This window comes from Atta colombica, unplaced genomic scaffold (assembly GCF_001594045.1).
Source record: "Atta colombica isolate Treedump-2 unplaced genomic scaffold, Acol1.0 scaffold155, whole genome shotgun sequence".
Taxonomy (NCBI): Eukaryota; Metazoa; Arthropoda; class Insecta; order Hymenoptera; family Formicidae; genus Atta; species Atta colombica.
The window spans coordinates 2525555-2543129 of record NW_017259245.1 but is presented as its reverse complement, the minus strand read 5'-3'; the positions used below and the strand labels follow the sequence as shown (position 1 = coordinate 2543129).

The window sequence follows — 17575 nt, the reverse complement described above, 5'->3', positions numbered from 1 at the left end:
TATATATATTAATTCTACAAAAAAATATATCAACAAGATTATTTTAATTGAAAATAATTTTGTCAATTTATATAACATTTTTAATGAAACATTTCTTACATCATGGTTGTCTTAATCAAATTTTACTTGTTTTCAGTCAATATTGTTCAATTAACAAGTTCAATTATTTTCAATTAAAATAATGCTGTTGTAACATTTTTTTTTCAGTGTATTATCAGGTAAATTTTATTGAAGTTTGATTTTTCAATCTTTTCTATATGCCAGAAATTCACTATGTATGGATACCTTATCTTATTTAAATGCGTCAGTTCAATTCATTGCATTTATGACATGTGCATTCTACGGTAACGTTATTGCGTTCCAACGTTAATGATAACGGCGCAATATTCTCGAATGCTCAACGACACGACAGACTATACATATTAATACTAAAGTACCCCGCCATCGCAAAAGTGAAGTGTCTATTGTCTCAATATCTTATTGAAAGCAACATAATATCTCTTAAGAGGCTGGGTTTCAACATGCGGGCAGATGAACCTTTCACGTTGTATCTATAACGCGTACGCACCCGTATGCCAAACGTAACATCGTTGATGGCTCTGAGAAGAAGATTATGAATCATCGTTGATTTTGGATGGATCGCAAGTAGATTTTAACATCCTCTAGCAATTAGGTTCAAATTAATTTCAACAGATACGCTAAACATTCATAGGTCAACATTAAGAATTGTACCTAATATTATTCAAAAAGTTTTTCCTAGAATATCTTATGAAAACTTCGAAATGTAGTTTGTTAATTTCATTAAATTACTCCTATCTTCATATTTTTTGAAAAATTATACGTAAAATTATAACTTATCAAATCTATCTATTTGAATTTATTTATTTTCCTCTTTTTTTTTTATTATTGCTCCAATATGAATTCAATGCAACTAATAAATCAAGAAAATGTGTGAATCGAAGTTTCTAACTAGTTTTACTTAATCAGGATTTTTGAGCACACAATTACTGAATAGTTCTTGCCCACTAAATCTAAAATAGTAAAAACTGATCAGTTTCTGACCAATTTTTCTCTGACATTTTTCTACTTGAAAAACGTTTTAAATAGATGTGCAAATATATGTCAGAAGTGATCACAAAAGTCGGTTAATTTCACAGAAATTTTCAAAAATTTTTGTCCGTACTCGATGACTCGTTTGATGCAACTTAACTTTTGAATCTTGTCTGTATTCCGTGAACGATAAACATCGATATTTTAGATATATAACCTTGTAGAAAAGATAGAACCTTCGCTCTTTTATCAAAGAGCATCGCTCCTGTTTCGGATCAGTCAAGCGTCGTGACTTCGTGTCACTTCTTACGAAGCGCTCTCTCTCTCTCTCTTTGTCATCGTTCGTCGTCTTAGCAAACGAAAATGGTAAGAAAAAGGAAAGAAACATGAAAAGGCTAAAAAAAGAAGAAAGAAAAAGAGACAGAAATGGTAAGATGAAAGAAGACAAATCGCGACGTTGCCGTGCCATGGTCTGAGATCCGAGAAATTCTGCAAAAACCTTCGGTCATCTGATGCAAGCTATCGTATTCCTCTTTTTCCTTCTTTTAGACAATTTTACATTATTTCAAATCATTTTTATTGCCGACGATAGATAAAAGACGCTTCCAATAGGATGAATACAATATTTATGTAAGTATACATAAAGTCATAAAATGAACTACTAGGTCTAGACTATTAGTCTAGACCTTAGTAATTCGTTTTATGGCATGACTTTAATTAACTAAAATGAACTTTTAAGATCTAGAAAAGATCAAAGAAAATTAATTTAAACTCAACTCAACTGATTGGGTTGATCTATAAAATATATCAAATTTGTATGTATAGGAGAGATAAAACAGGTCTTTTGCTAAAGATTTCAAATTATCGTCGACACGATTTACATTCCTATTATGATTTATGTCACGTGGCCTCTCGAATCTAAGAGCAAAAAGTTTTTCTTGTCCAACTGGTCTTTAGCTACATTCTAAATTGACCCTTTGTGCAATGATAACCTCGCACAGCAAGCGACATCATATTGCTTGCCTTATTATCGAAGTCGATTTCATTGTTATTTCGCGATAAGGCTATTTCAGCGTACAATTCTTTCCCATTTCGTAGTCATAAGGCTCGCATAAATCTTTTCGCGAAGTAACATAAACATGACACACGTCAGTCAAGAAAAAAAGAAATAAAGTTTTTTTTTTCAAGACTCGACGACAATTAAACATTTTCTTATTTTTATCATGAGATTAATACAATAAACATTAAAAAAAAACAATTTTAACGATGGTTATTTATAATACTCATCGATTTCTCAATAATTTTATAATTAGCATCAGTGAAAAAAACAGCTTGCCGAAATTAAATCGTTTTAATTTTCACTTTTCATATTTTCGTAATATTTTTTCCATATATCTGAACTACGATTACTATTTTCTTATTAATATAAAAGAAATGTAATTAAATAAAAATTCTTTTGGAATTACAAATTAGATATCAAATCGGACACTAGCGAAGTAATAAATCTAATAAAAGCATAATGTAAATTTTTCTCTATCCTTTATACATTTTCTGGATATTTTTTCTACATATTATATACTGTAAAAAATAAAATGTTAATTGTAACTTGAAGATCGTTAATTTTAACATTTTTGCATGTCTCAGAAAGTCCACTATACGACTGTAAATTAAAATTAACATTTTATTTTTTATATTATAATTACATATAATCACAAATATTTAAAAATAAAAAAAAAGAAGATACTTTTATTTTTAGACTCTCGATGGGACAAAGTACACGATATGGAAACCTTCCAAATTCTACGAGAGTTCACTAAATCATAAAACCATCCGCGCGATATACTCTGACATGCTCCAAAAAAAAAAAAGGTTTCTTTTACACCTTTTGCGGAATGAATCAGCTTCATACGACGTTCGTGCAACGATGTACGAGAAGCCGCATAAATAAGCTCTAGCTCTAATCGGAGCACTCAAGTTAAAACTACCCGGCCGCCAGCGGTTGAGGAATTTCGCTCTTTATGATCCATTCATAAAGCCGGAGTCGAACGGGCGCGAAGATAAACGCGTCATCGACGCAGCTCTGAAACGTTCGTCAATGACACATAGCCGTGGCGTCGACTATGAGAGATCTCGACTGATCCCGGTTATTTGGACGATCGCGATTACTTAAGGCGCTACAAAAATTGTCTCTACGCACCTGTCTCGCCGCTAGCTGGTGTCCCGTGAATTTATCGTTGATAACTTCCAGCCGGTGGTAGGATCGCACACGGGAAACACCATGCAAAAACGCGACGCAAAGCGGGAATCACGTGTACGACGACGGTGAGGCGCACGCACATCGGCAGCAGCACTAACGCAACGACGCGATGTACACCGTGTACAGTGTACCAGCCCGGTGTATACACAATATACAGATTACAGGAGTATTATGGCCGCGTTCCTGACGTTCATGAATGAAACTAAGCGCGCTACTAACTTGGCGTCGTAATTTCGGCCGGCAGCCAACGGCTTGCGAATGATCATACGTATCGCAGCGTCACGTGACTCGGCAAGCTCCGTCGAGCTTCGGCAAATTCCGCCAAGCCTCGGCAAATGGCCGCTGCGCCGGCGCGGTCATTACGAAGATCTACGAACGCGTAGACGAATCGCGTAAAAATTAAACGCTAACAGATCTCTGCCATCTATTATTAAAAGCATAAATTTCTTTATGATATTTGAATAATGTAATTAGACTAAAGCTTCGTGAATTTATTTTGAATCGGAAATGTATTTGGTATTTATAGCACTCTTTTATATAGACGTCGGTAAACTAATTAATTGGAGCACCGAGATATTAAAGATAATAATAAGTTTGCTATTTTAAATGATGTCTTGAGATGCTAGTGATTATTAGAAACCAAGGAAGTTGACGTGTCTATTAAAGATTGATAATTATATAAAAATCCATGTGTCTATTGAAATTCAATTGATTAACTCGTAACAAAATATTAATTTTATGATGTAATTATTCTAAACAGGCATATTTACATGATGTAAATTTGATTTTTATTTAAAATTTGTACTTTTATTTTTATCATTTGCGTTTAATGATATATGCACGAATAATAACAGAGAAAAATGTAATTTTATTATATTATATTATATATATATGTAAAATGTATATAATACGAAATATGTATATAAAATATATACAATATTTTTGCAACGTTATGTATGCTTATATATGAAAAGCATCTGTAATATAATAATAATGATTTAAATTATCTGATATATCATATGTAATTGATTTTTTAAATATTTAAATAGATCAAAAAATTTACATCGTCAGTCGATAAAATCAATTGAAAACTACAGAAAATTGGAAAATATTAACAATGACCGGCCGATCTCCGTGAAAATTAATGAATATAGATGGTATGAACTTAAAGAAGTATTATGAGCCTTCAGTAGAAAGAAGGAAATTTGTCTTGTAGCCATCTTGAAAGACAAACTGTTTTTTTTAGGTAAATTTCTTACACTATTAAGTATGCACGCGCACTTTTTTTTTTCTTTCCACGTTAAAGAAAAAAAAAAATGAAAAGATAAATAAAACAAAAAGTTCAGTTTTAAAAAAGGCCTAAAAGCGCTTACATGGGAGCATCAAACATTTTTCTTATATTTATAATATTAAAAAAACACATATTATAATTTAGTCTAAATTATAGTATAAATTTTTTCTTATATCTTTATTATCTTTGGTACTTTTCTTTTATATGACGTACGTTTTGAGATAATTATATTGTTTCAGACGTGAAAGATAATTCATTGAAATGTAAACTGGGATATAAAGCAAATAGTATTAAGTGTTTTTGTAGTATAAGCGTTTTATTGTTAATTTTATTATTTTTAATAAATTTTTAATAGACATTCTTATTTTTTTAAAAGTAGCGTAAAACAGATTTCTTATTAAACGGTTAAAGCAATAAAATCAAGATTAAAAATAAAGTAGGAAATTCAGACTCGTGCACAATAAATTTCTACGCTTAATAATATACTCCTATGAAATGGCACCTTAATATGATACTAGAAAGTGAGAGAAAAAGAGAAAAAAGAAACAGATAGAGAAATAGAGTGTTATCTCTCAAAATGGCGAAAAGCTTCATATTTTTGGAACTCATGCTCCATTTTTTAAGTTCATAATACGTCAACTAATTTTAGCCATGCAATTTTAGACATGAGATATAACATGATATACAAACAGTTTGAATAATAACAGTTTGAATAATAACAGTTTGAATAATTATGAAAAATATTATATAACATAAGAAATAAATGAGAAAATATAAGAAATAATACTTTTTCGTAAGTCGAATAATATTATACATATTTATTTAGTCGAATCTAAAATTTAGCAATTCAAAAATATTTAAGTCACAAATGGCATAATGTTGCATGATATAATTATATCAACGTGTATAATATATACACAACAAATATATATATCTATGCACACGCACACACACACACACACACACACATACACACACACACATTATATATGCAATAGCCTTGCGCAAGCAGATATCACAATCCTTGTGACTCAGAGGATTTTGTATTTTGTCAGATGACATGGAGTACGACTTGTTAGATCAACGTACATACGTATAATGACGTTTGATGAGCCACGATGAACATCCTCAATGCAAAAGATATCTGGAATGCCTTCCTTATACACGAGATTTGTTCTCAAACCGTCGCAACAGCAAGAAACATGATTCGAATGTAACAACTGGATGCAACCGTCACGACGCCTTCCATCAGTTCATCACTGAAACAACTGAAATCTCATCAAGGCGCCAAATTGTGATTTTCAAAACTGTCAGAGGAAGCGAACCAATCACAGGCCCGATCGTTCGAAGTTACACTTTCTACACTTGACGTGAGGCAAGTGTAGTACGTTTAATCTTCGGAGAAAGAAAAATATCAATCGCAGAGCATAAAAGTTTTAGTACGCGAGAAAAGATTGTTAAAAGTATTTCTGTGATTTGTTGCCTTACTTATTTTCTTAATTTCATAAATAAACACGCGAATGCTGTCGTAATATATCAAATTTGTAGGCTTTCTATCGACAGAGTAAACTCTAATCTGCCAATCAGGAGACGAGTTCTTGATAAGGTAGAGCTATATAAAACTATTAAAAAAGGCGGGTTTCGATCAGCTGCGACAGCATGCAATAGGCAGACGTGTGGTGACAGTTTATTTATTGCTTTGAAAATTTTCTCAATGTGATTATTTGATTATTAATATTTATCTAATAGACATCGAAAAAATATCACTTCGTTCGATATCTTCGAAATGGAAACTTTGCAAAATACCGGAGCTTTCCGTCCACCTAAGGCGATCAACAAAAGAAATCCGAATCAAGAAGCCAGTGTCTCGGGGTATGATAATCTTGATACTTGTTCTTGATTTTATCACGATATTTCTTATAAATTTTTAATATTTCAGGGAAAATGCATTGGGAAAATTGCTCGAGATCAAGGAAGATATCAGAATTGATACTGTATACGGATTTCGTCGAGTCACTGACTCGAGAGAGAGGATAGGATTTTTGCTTAATATGCACGCGGTAAGGAAGATTGAAAGAAATGATAGCATAATTAATATACAAGATTCTGTATTTGTGTAGACGGAGATCGTAGAGGATGATAAGCATATGTTGAGTGGTGTGGATTATTACTTCATTGAGGAAGACTCTACCAGGTTTAAAGTGTCATTGCCATTTTCACCATATTTTTATATTTTATGTCGTAAAGATACATTTGAAGAAGTGTCGACATTTTTATTTAAAAAGTACACAGGAATTTTGACAAAAATTGAGACTATTTATAAAGAAGATCTTGATTTGGTAAAATGTGCTTCTAATCAATATTAATTAAATACTAATATGTTTTTATAATTGATTCAGTGTATTTTTTCTTTTTTATTATTTTTATTTATCTTTTTGTTCTCTTATTACAGCCTAATCACTTGACTGGTTTGAAACAAAAATACTTGAAACTTTCTTTCGCAAATATTATTGATTTAACGAAAGTTAAACGCGACATTATGCGCTTTGTTAGAGTTAACAAAGAGCGAGAGAAAAGTAATACTTACTACACAGATATGCTAGCGACTACTTTACAACCAAACGAACAACAGGACAGTGGTAAACAAATTTTAGACCACATGGATAATATTCTCGATATTAGGTAATTGTATACACTTCTTTTTTAGTTCTTTCTTTTTTTCATTAATATTTATTTCTTTATTACTTCTTAATTTCTCTCTTTAGTTATTTACTACTTCTTGATTGATACTGATATTATATATTGATATGATTGTTTAGGGAATATGACATACCTCATCATGTCCGAGTATCTATAGATGCTAATATCTTCTGTGGAATTTGGTATTCTGTAAAGAGCAGAGGAAGTGAGCCACCTGTAATCACGCGAAAGGAGGACATGATTGAACCACCTGAATCTATTGTATTAGCATATGATATTGAAACTACAAAGCTGCCATTGAAGTTTCCAGATGCCAGTATCGATCAGATTATGATGATATCATATATGATAGATGGACAGGTAATAATTTCATTTTAGAAAATAAATAATACTTATTATTTAGCTTTTCAAATTATTAGATAAATAATTTCTGTTCTATTTTTTTAAAGAGAGTTTATTACATTTTTTCTTAGGGATACTTAATAACGAATAGAGAACTAATCTCTGCGGACATACAAGATTTTGAATATACACCAAAACCGGAATTTGAAGGTCCCTTTACAATATTCAATGAGCCTAATGAGAAAGCAGCTATAACAAAATTTTTCGACCATATTAATGAAATAAGACCGCATATATTTGTAACGTACAATGGTGATTTTTTCGACTGGCCATTTATTGAAGCTCGAGCTGCTGTGCATAACATGGATATGAAAGAGAAAATTGGCTTCTATAAAAATCGCGAAGGTGTTTACATCAGTAGAGCTGCTATGCATATGGATTGTTTATGGTAAATATTTTGTGAAATTTTATGAAGTATTGCAAATATGTTCTTATCACAAAATATTTTTAGTTGGGTGAGACGTGATTCTTATCTCCCAGTGGGGTCTCAAAATTTAAAAGCTGTCGCTAAAGCTAAGTTGAGATATGATCCAGTGGAACTTGATCCAGAAGATATGTGCAGATTAGCATCGGAAGAACCTGAAATACTCGCAAATTATTCTGTCTCTGATGCAGTGGCGACATTTTATCTCTATCAAAAATATATTCATCCCTTCATATTTGCGTTATGCACTATTATCCCTATGAAACCTGATGAAGTAAGAAAAATATTTTATGTACATTAATTGATACACTTTTCTTTAAACGATAAGCTTCGTTTTGATTTTATTTGACTTATGTTTAGGTGCTCAGAAAAGGATCTGGTACACTTTGTGAATCACTTCTTATGGTACAAGCTTTTCAAGCTAATATTATATTTCCTAATAAACAAGAAACTGAATTAAATAAATTGACAAAAGATGGTCATTTACTGGACCAAGAAACCTATGTAGGTGGACACGTAGAAGCCTTGGAATCTGGTGTTTTTAGAGCCGACATTCCTTGCCGTTTTAAAATTGTACCTAGCGCTGTAGACGAGTTAATTGGTGGTGTAGAAAAAGCCTTAAAACACACAATACAAGAAGAGGAAAAAGTATCAATCAACATGGTTACGAATTTTGATGAAATAGTAAATGAAATTAAGGGAAAATTGAAGGAACTTAAAGATCAACCTTTGAGATTAGAAAATCCTGTAATTTATCACTTAGACGTAGGCGCTATGTATCCTAATATAATTTTAACTAACAGATTGCAACCTTCCGCGATAGTAAATGAAACGGATTGTGCAGTGTGTGATTATAACAAACCTGACGCTCTTTGCCAAAGAAAGATGAAATGGATGTGGCGAGGCGAATATTGTAAGTTTGAGTATAAAATACTACTTCAAGTTGTCTATATTATCTATATTATAATTTTATATTATCTATATTATAATTATTAAATTTATTTATTTTATTAATATTATATTCTATTTATTAATGTTTGTTATTAATGTTTGATTAATAATTTTTAGTGGCTGCAAGTTTGGGTGAATATCAAAGAGTAAAACAGCAATTAGAAACTGAAAGATTTCCACCACAATTTCCTGGTGGACCTAAGAGAGCTTTCCACGAATTGGCCACAAAAGACCAAGCTATATATCAAAAAAATAGACTTACTGACTATTGTAAAAAGGCGTATAAGAAAGCGAAAATTACCAAAATGGAAGAAAGAATGCAAACGATTTGTCAGAAGGAGAATTCATTTTATGTTGACACTGTGAGAGCATTTAGAGATAGAAGATATGAATATAAAGCATTAACTAAAGTTGCTAAGCGACAAGTAGCAGCAGCAATTGCAAAAGGAGATGCGGCTGATATAAAGTCTGCCAAGAATAGGGAAGTTTTGTACGATTCTCTTCAACTTGCTCATAAATGTATTCTCAATTCTTTCTATGGTTACGTTATGAGAAAAGGGTAAGTATTAAAATTGAATATATAAAATGGAATGTTAATAACACATTAAGATAATATTAAGTAAGGAATATAACATTTTTATTATGTGTTTTTTTACTATTTTTATTATACATTCAAATTTATGATTTTTAAAATCTTATTTTCTTTTGTTATTTATTTTAAAATTATATTACAGAGCACGATGGCATAGCATGGAAATGGGTGGCATTGTATGTTACACAGGAGCTCATATTATCATGAAAGCTAGAGAAATTATAGAACAGATTGGTCGGCCATTGGAATTAGATACTGATGGTATATGGTGCATATTACCTGCGTCTTTTCCGGATTCTATCATAGTTCATACTACTCATGAAAAAAAATCGAAATTTACGGTTTCATATCCGAATGCGGTCCTTAATTTTATGGTGAAGGTATGTATAAATGAACAAAAAATATGTTCTTTTCTTTTGATTACTATTAGGTGTAATAAAAAGAAATCCATTATTTTTGTATGAAATTGAATGGAAAAATAATGGATTTCTTTTTACTACACCTAATATATTTTTTTTACAGGATCAATTTACTAATGAAATATATCATGAGCTTGTGGATAAAGATAATTTAACGTATGAAATCAAAAGTGAAAATTCTATATTTTTTGAAGTTGATGGACCGTATCTAGCAATGGTGTTACCCGCTGCAAAAGAAGAAGGAAAGAAATTAAAGAAACGATACGCAGTTTTTAATTTCGATGGTTCACTAGCTGAACTAAAAGGATTTGAAGTAAAAAGAAGGGGTGAATTGCAACTGATAAAAATTTTTCAAGCTTCTGTTTTTGAATCCTTCTTAAAAGGAAACACATTGGAAGAATGTTATGCTTCAGTCGCGAAGGACGCAGATTATTGGTTGGATTTATTGTATAGTAAATGTGCGAATATGCCTGATACCGAATTGTTCGAACTTATATCCGAAAACAAATCCATGTCGCGTAAATTGGAAGAATATGGTGCACAGAAGTCCACGTCGATTTCTACGGCTAAAAGATTAGCTGAATTCTTAGGCGATGAGATGGTTAAAGATGCAGGTTTAGCTTGTAGATATGTTATAGCAAATAAACCGCAAAGCGCACCAGTTACTGAGCGCGCGATACCATTGGCTATTTTTCAATCAGAACCGGCTGTGCGAAGACATTATTTGAAAAAGTGGTTAAAGGATCCTACTTTATACAGTGAGGATATAAGAGATATTTTAGATTGGAATTATTACATTGAACGACTCGGGAGCGCTATTCAAAAAATAATCACTATACCAGCAGCGATGCAAGGCTTACCGAATCCAGTTCCACGAGTGCAGCATCCACCATGGTTACACAAGAAAGTGATGGAGAAAAGTTCATCCCATCGTCAGAAAAAGATCACAGATATATTTTCTGTAGTAGATAAAGATACTTCTCATGCGAACAATGCCGAAGAACCCTGTGATATTGAAGACCTTGCAGGACCGTCCACTAGTTTCACAACTCCAATGTCAGTTGTTAACAAGAGGAAAAGACAGCATTCAGATGAAGATGAGATAATCAGAGTGAAAAATTGGAAAGAAACTCTGGGTTCACCTCCTCCCATGGGAAGAACGAAAGAAGAAAGGCTTAAATGGTTAGAATTTCATAAGAAAAAGTGGGCCTTCCAAGCTAAACAAAGAAATCAGCATCGGAAAAAGAGAAGTAAAACTGATGAAATCGACAGAATTGGCTGGGGAGTTATACGAAATACAAATACATCTACCATGACTGGCTTTTTAAGACGCGCTCAAAGGAAATTGTTGGAAACTCCGTGGGAAATCATTCAGCTATCGGAAACCAGTGAACCCGGCATGTTTCGATTGTGGATACTGGTCGACACACAGCTGCATCAAGTACGTCTCGTAATACCCCGCATATTTTACGTAAACACTCGCAAAGCAAGACCCGATCCAGGACCTAACGAGCTTTGGAAAAAAAGTTTTAGATCTTTACCACGCTCTCGCCCGATATACAACTTGTATCAATATTGTCTACCAGAATCTCTATTTCAAGAGCACAGTCGGGAACTCCTGGAAGATTTAAATAAACCAGAAATTGAAGGGATTTACGAGACGCAAATGTCATTGGAATTTCGGGCCATATTGCAGTTGGGATGCGTATGCATAGTCGATCCGCGTGTTATGCGTAAAGTGGCAGATGGTGCCGATACCTTTACTCTGGATCAATTGGAATACAAGAGTATCGCTTTTCATCCTTATCTTAAACGAACTGAGTCGATCAACTACATATTTCTCTATCATCATTGGAGTTCAAACCGTCAAAAAGCACTATGGGGCTTATTTTTAAGCGCCAGCAAGAGGGCTCACATATTTGTCTTAGATTCAGTCGTTTCTAATCAACTACCGAACATGAATACATTATACACGAACGAACGTAAAGCAATATTGGAAACAAATGGCGAAGACAGTATAAGCGAATTGCCTGAAATTATGCAGTTTATGATACAAGTTGAAACAAACTTTCAACATGTGTGTCGTACATTGCAAGCAGCCTTAACGACATATAAGAATGAAAAGCACGGTGCTACAATTATTATTAATCAAACTGCTCTTGACAAAACTGTGTTAATTACCGAAATGCCACTTCTCAATGATTTCCCTCTTGTCAGCACGCACGTGCGAGACGTTGAGAATCTATACAGCACATTAGAATGGCAGAAGATCGGTGCGAAAATGATGATCAGTCACTACCTGAAGAGTCAACAGATTGTCGAATTAATCGCAGAACAATGTCGATATTTTCACGCACCCATTGGCAACATACCCGCGGATACTTCACTCTTTGGCGCCGATTTATTCTACGCTAGAAATTTGTACAGGAATAATTTTGTCCTATGGTGCTCACCCACGGAGAAACCCGATTTAGGTGGCAGCGAGAATGACGATAACAGGCTACTGACAGACTTTGAGGAAAGTTCGAGTTGTGCTGCGAACAATCCAGGCACATATTCTAGTGTTTGCGTCCAGTTGGAAGTAGATTATTTAGCGATCAGTGCACTGTTGCAATATAATCATATTCACGATATAGATGGAACTAGTACGTTTGTAGCGTTTCACAATCAACAGCGTCCATCCGTCCAGGTCAGTTTTATACATCTTTCGAAAATTATATATATATATTTAAAATTTGTTTAAAAAAAATATACCCCTTTAAATTAATTAACAGTACTTTTTAAAAATTTATTTGCAATAATTTCTCTAAGTTGACAATATATTATATAAATTATATTAAATTATTCAATAGGACATGGCAATGGGTAGTGATGCTGCAACAGTTATTCCCAGTTACGACGAAATCACTTTATGCAATCCATCGTTTAAAATATTGCGAAACATGGTAAACACATGGTTGCTTGATGTATCTCTGTATAAAAATACATTCGCGGATTATCAATTGATCCATTTCTATCGGTACGCTATTATTATTTGTATTGTTATTACTTAATTATATAATACTCTGTTATATAAACACGCATGCACATATCCATACGATTCTAGATGGCTGAGATCTTCAAACGCTTTGCTTTATGATCCTGCTCTTCGTCGTACTTTACATACTTATATGAAAAAGTTATATATACAATTAATAGCACATTTCAAAACGTTAGGTTGTATTATAGTTTTTGCAAACTTTAATAAGATTATTGTATGCACAAAGAAAAGATCTGTGAGCGATGCTTTAGGCTATATAGAGTTTGTTGTTCAAACCATACAAAACAAAGAGCTGTTTCACAGTATTGATATTTCTTGTGAACAATGTTGGGAATACTTAGTATGGCTTGACTTGGTATGATTCATCAATTATTTCATTCATGAAATGTTTAGTGTAACATTTTGAATACATATTTGATTTTTTCAACAGCACAATCATGCTGGTATTAAAGGACAGTCACCTAAAGATGATATGGGAGACGATGAGAATACTGAAAATGATGACGATGACATGGTAAAAAAATAAGCATATTTATAGACATTTGTAAAAATTGATACTGATAATACTTTGACGATATTTTTCTACTTGAATTATTTTTATTTAGCTTCTAATCATGAATTGGAATTTGATGGAATGCTTGCCTACAGAAGCAGGATGTCAAGCAAGTTTTAATGCTGTAGTAGCAGGATACATACGTGCAGTATATCAGTGTATGATTGAGAATGAAACTAATAACACTATAAGGCCAAGAAGAAGACAAAGCCAAAGCCAATCGTTTATAGCACCACTTGGTTTAGGTGCATTGGAAAATACAGCCGAGTTTGCAAAAAAATTGATATCAGGAGAAATATCTCAAAGATTATTCAAGTATATAATTATCTATTTTACAGTTTTCTAAAATTAATTATGAAGCTTTATATAAAGAGAATGAGATAATTTAATATTGATATTTTGTGCTTGGAAAACTCGATAGTTTGAAAGGATATTATTGCATATTATTTGCAGAATAGCTCAAAAGATACATCGGAATTTGACGGAAAAGATATTAACTCTCGAGGAATATCCTAATTTGAATATGAATGGAAAAGAAAGTATAAAAATCAATCCTGCACTTGAATTAATTAAAGCAGTATGCAAGGTAAACATTACTTTATAAATATTTCAACAATATTTGAATTCGAGATATTAAAAATTATCTGTGAAAATTTCAGGTTTTATCTCTAGATAAAGAGGTGGAGCATGAGGTTTATAACTTAAAAACAAATCTTTTACGATTAATTGGAGTTGGTAGTTATAGCGATAATGTTGAGTGGAAGGAACCGTGTATTTCTCTTGTTTTATCACAAGTTATATGCAAAATATGCAATCGCACGAGAGATATTGATCTTTGTAAAGATGAATATTTCACCAATGAAAATAATAAGTACGTTAAATATGAAAATAATGTGATATTTAGATAAAGATATATACTAAAGATGTATTATTATTATTATTATAGGTTCATGTGGAAATGTCCTAACTGTGATGCATCTTATGACAATACAGAAATAGAATTTTCACTAATTGACAAATTGAATCGTAAAAGTATGGCTTACGTATTACAAGATCTACAATGCCGAAAGTGTAAGGAAATTAAACGAGACAACATGAACTTGTTATGTTCTTGCTCAGGCGAATATGATAATTTAATTTCACGAGACGAAGTCACAAGCTATGTAAATATATGTAAATCTATAGCCACGAAATGTAAAATGAATATTTTAGCAGAGATAGTAGATAACACGAAACTTTTTACGAGTTAACTAAATCAAGGTTTTCTCCCTTTATGATAATTTATTAATTTGTTTTGTTTAGGACTGTTTAGGTTAAAAAAACCAGATTATAATTTACAGCTATATTTTTAAGATGACTTACTTAATATTTAATAATTCAACAGTACATGAATGTCCTATGATATATATACATGTTCACTTTTTAATACCCGAATCCACAGGTGGATCTGAAATAAAATACAATATACATTAAATTGTTTTGCTATGTGTTCATATATTTGCATGTAGGCAAAATTGTAATAACTTTTCAATTTAAAACAGACATCTGAAAGACAGATATTTGTTTTATAAGTAACTTACCAACAAATTTAAACTGAGGAAATTGAGTCATATCTATTCCTGGACCACCACCATATTGCATATTAAGTTTTTCTAATTCAGAATCTCGTTCTTTTATAATATTCGGACTAGGATCAACTAATTTCCCATTTCTTTAAATAAAAGAAAAATTTTTATAGCATTTAACATTCTTTATTTTAGACATATTAGATTACTTGATATAACATAAAAATATTAATTCAATATTTTAATGAATCTGATTTATTAGTTCCATAATTATAATTATTGATATTTTGCAGCTATGTAAAATATTTTTAACTTTTAATTTTATTTTTAATTAAAGACATATATATATATATATATTTTTTCAAATTATTCTAATTAATAGATATTCTAATTAATTAATACTGTTGTCTTTTCTAAACAGAATAATACAACAATGAACATAAATAAAATGAATATAGGCAGTTCTTTTAGTTCCTTTACACTAAAAATTTAATTATATTCTTTTTCTATTCAAAGTATAAATAATAATTTTTGCAAAAACATTTCCCCAAAAATATTTTAAAAAATTGAAAAGTATGCTTACACGCTTTTTGATTTATACTCCTGAAGTTTCTTAATGAAGAGTTGCTGTATGGGATCAACTATTTTCTGCAAGACAGGAATGTTGGTGCTAATGTTACGTTTAATAGCTTTCGGCACACTAATGAGACGTGACCTCAACATGATTGCCTAAAACATAAGTCACGCACAATTTTGAGGAAGAATTCTGTATCTATATGTTTTTGTCGTCAACAAGTAATTCTTCTTTTTTTGTACAACAAGCATGAATTATCCAAATAATCTCTCAATTACACATCGAGATCGCAAATTCTAAATTATAATTTTCTTATATGTTGTTAAATTTCATTAGAAAATTAATCTTTCAGACGTCTCTTACGTAATAAAATGCAATAACATTTGTTGGTTAGATTCATTCGGAATAGAATTTAAATTTAATTCCATTAAAAATGATTCGAATATACATTCATCCATTCATAAATGGATAAACAGCAATACATTTAAAATATATTACACATTACGCGTGTATGTTAATAATTAGTTAATGTATTTACTTATATATTTAGCTCGTACACACAACTTCAAATTTTCTTCGCAAGACAATTACTGACACCAACTGACACTACTGAATAACAGAAGCCAATAGTTTCGAGAGGAAAAATCAGATGGAGTCAGTGTTGTTAGATGGGCCGGGTTTCAGACGCATGCATGTCCAATGTAACTTCAGTAATGTACTAGTCACTAGGAGATCAATAGTCGCTTAAGATTGATGAAATGTTGAAATTTTAATATATTTTACATATGTATACATATATACAAATATATATGTAAAATATGTAAAATATATCAAAATTTTCGGTAAATATTATTTTTTACTTGTATAAAATTAACTTTTTTTTGTATATATCAATAAAATATATCAACATTTTTGAAAAAATTTTACACAGACGACTAATGATCTCCTATTTACTAGTAACCGATACGTTACTGAAGTTACATTGGACGCGCATGCGTCCGGCCCGTCTAACAACATTGGATGGAGTAAAGGGATTCCATGAATTAGGTATTGATAAAGATGCGCAAGTTTGAAATTTTGTAAAAAAATTAATTGAAATAAACTTAAGGCAAAATATTTAAAAAGTATAAAAAATTAGACATATGTATAAACATAAAATAATAATAATCTAAAATTATTATGGAGCAAAGAATAAATTTTTATGGCTACGTATATTTGTATTAATTAAAAGAAATAACTTTTTTTGTTTATTTTAATTGTTTTTTCTATATTATATTTTTTCTTGATTTTTTTCCTGAATATTTTATATAAATATCAAAAGTAATTCTTGAAATCGGTTGTATATCATTTGTCAATTATAATATTTTATTTTATTACGTAGATTAATTTTAATCTCGATTTAATTATCTTTCCTTTTTTTTTAAGAAAAAATAAAAAGAAAGGTAAATCGAAATTAAAGCTAATTGGACATTAATCGGAATTTAATCCGGACAGAAAGAAACCTGAGAGATCATGCCAGTTTTTTCCTGTTTCCATCGAAATCGCAAAATCGCCCATACATTATCTCCAGTACATCCATTTTCAGTTTGGGAACTACATATGACTACGTATGAAAATGTATGACTGCATACATTTTCTGACACTATAAAATTGTATCATCAGAATAATTTTTAAGTAGCTTTATTTTTATCTAAATTTATTTTTGTTAACATCTTCTTTAAAAAATATATAATTACTTTAGAGAATATATAATTATA

General features: G+C 31.3%; 3 protein-coding genes across 7 annotated transcripts in view; 1 reads left to right on the top strand and 2 right to left on the bottom strand.

Annotated features, from left to right (window-relative positions):
* LOC108685730 (ETS-like protein pointed) overlaps positions 1-3508 on the bottom strand; it is a 116283-nt gene extending 112775 nt beyond the window's left edge. For both annotated transcript variants that reach the window (XM_018190681.1, XM_018190684.1), the window contains exon 1: positions 3248-3508. The gene's annotated coding sequence lies outside the window, so the exon portion shown is untranslated. The remainder of the gene's footprint in view (positions 1-3247) is intronic.
* Positions 3509-6280: 2772 nt separating this feature from the next.
* LOC108685688 (DNA polymerase epsilon catalytic subunit A) lies at positions 6281-14981 on the top strand. The gene is made up of 18 exons (XM_018190599.1): positions 6281-6470; positions 6538-6658; positions 6719-6937; positions 7051-7280; positions 7418-7658; positions 7772-8088; positions 8152-8398; positions 8485-9037; positions 9193-9634; positions 9810-10047; positions 10190-12775; positions 12939-13105; positions 13193-13481; positions 13557-13640; positions 13732-13994; positions 14133-14265; positions 14339-14550; positions 14626-14981. The coding sequence occupies exons 1-18, from the start codon at positions 6385-6387 to the stop codon at positions 14927-14929; spliced, it is 6732 nt and encodes a 2243-aa protein (XP_018046088.1). The 5' UTR covers positions 6281-6384; the 3' UTR covers positions 14930-14981.
* Positions 7439-17575, bottom strand: part of LOC108685687 (ATP synthase-coupling factor 6, mitochondrial) — a 10612-nt gene continuing 475 nt past the window's right edge. The window contains exons 1-5 of one of the 4 annotated variants that reach the window (XR_001931676.1): positions 16357-16448; positions 15828-15973; positions 15260-15390; positions 15042-15126; positions 7439-7512 (exon numbers count right to left, since the gene is read on the bottom strand). Coding sequence is in view for 2 of the 4 variants with exons in the window: in XM_018190598.1 (XP_018046087.1) it covers positions 15095-15126; positions 15260-15390; positions 15828-15967 (303 nt within the window). In the remaining 2 variants the exon portion in view is untranslated. Of the gene's footprint in view, positions 7513-12993; positions 13059-14945; positions 15127-15259; positions 15391-15827; positions 15974-16356; positions 16449-17575 lie in introns of those variants that run through there. The other 3 variants (XR_001931675.1, XM_018190596.1, XM_018190598.1) reach the window with 3 other exon arrangements.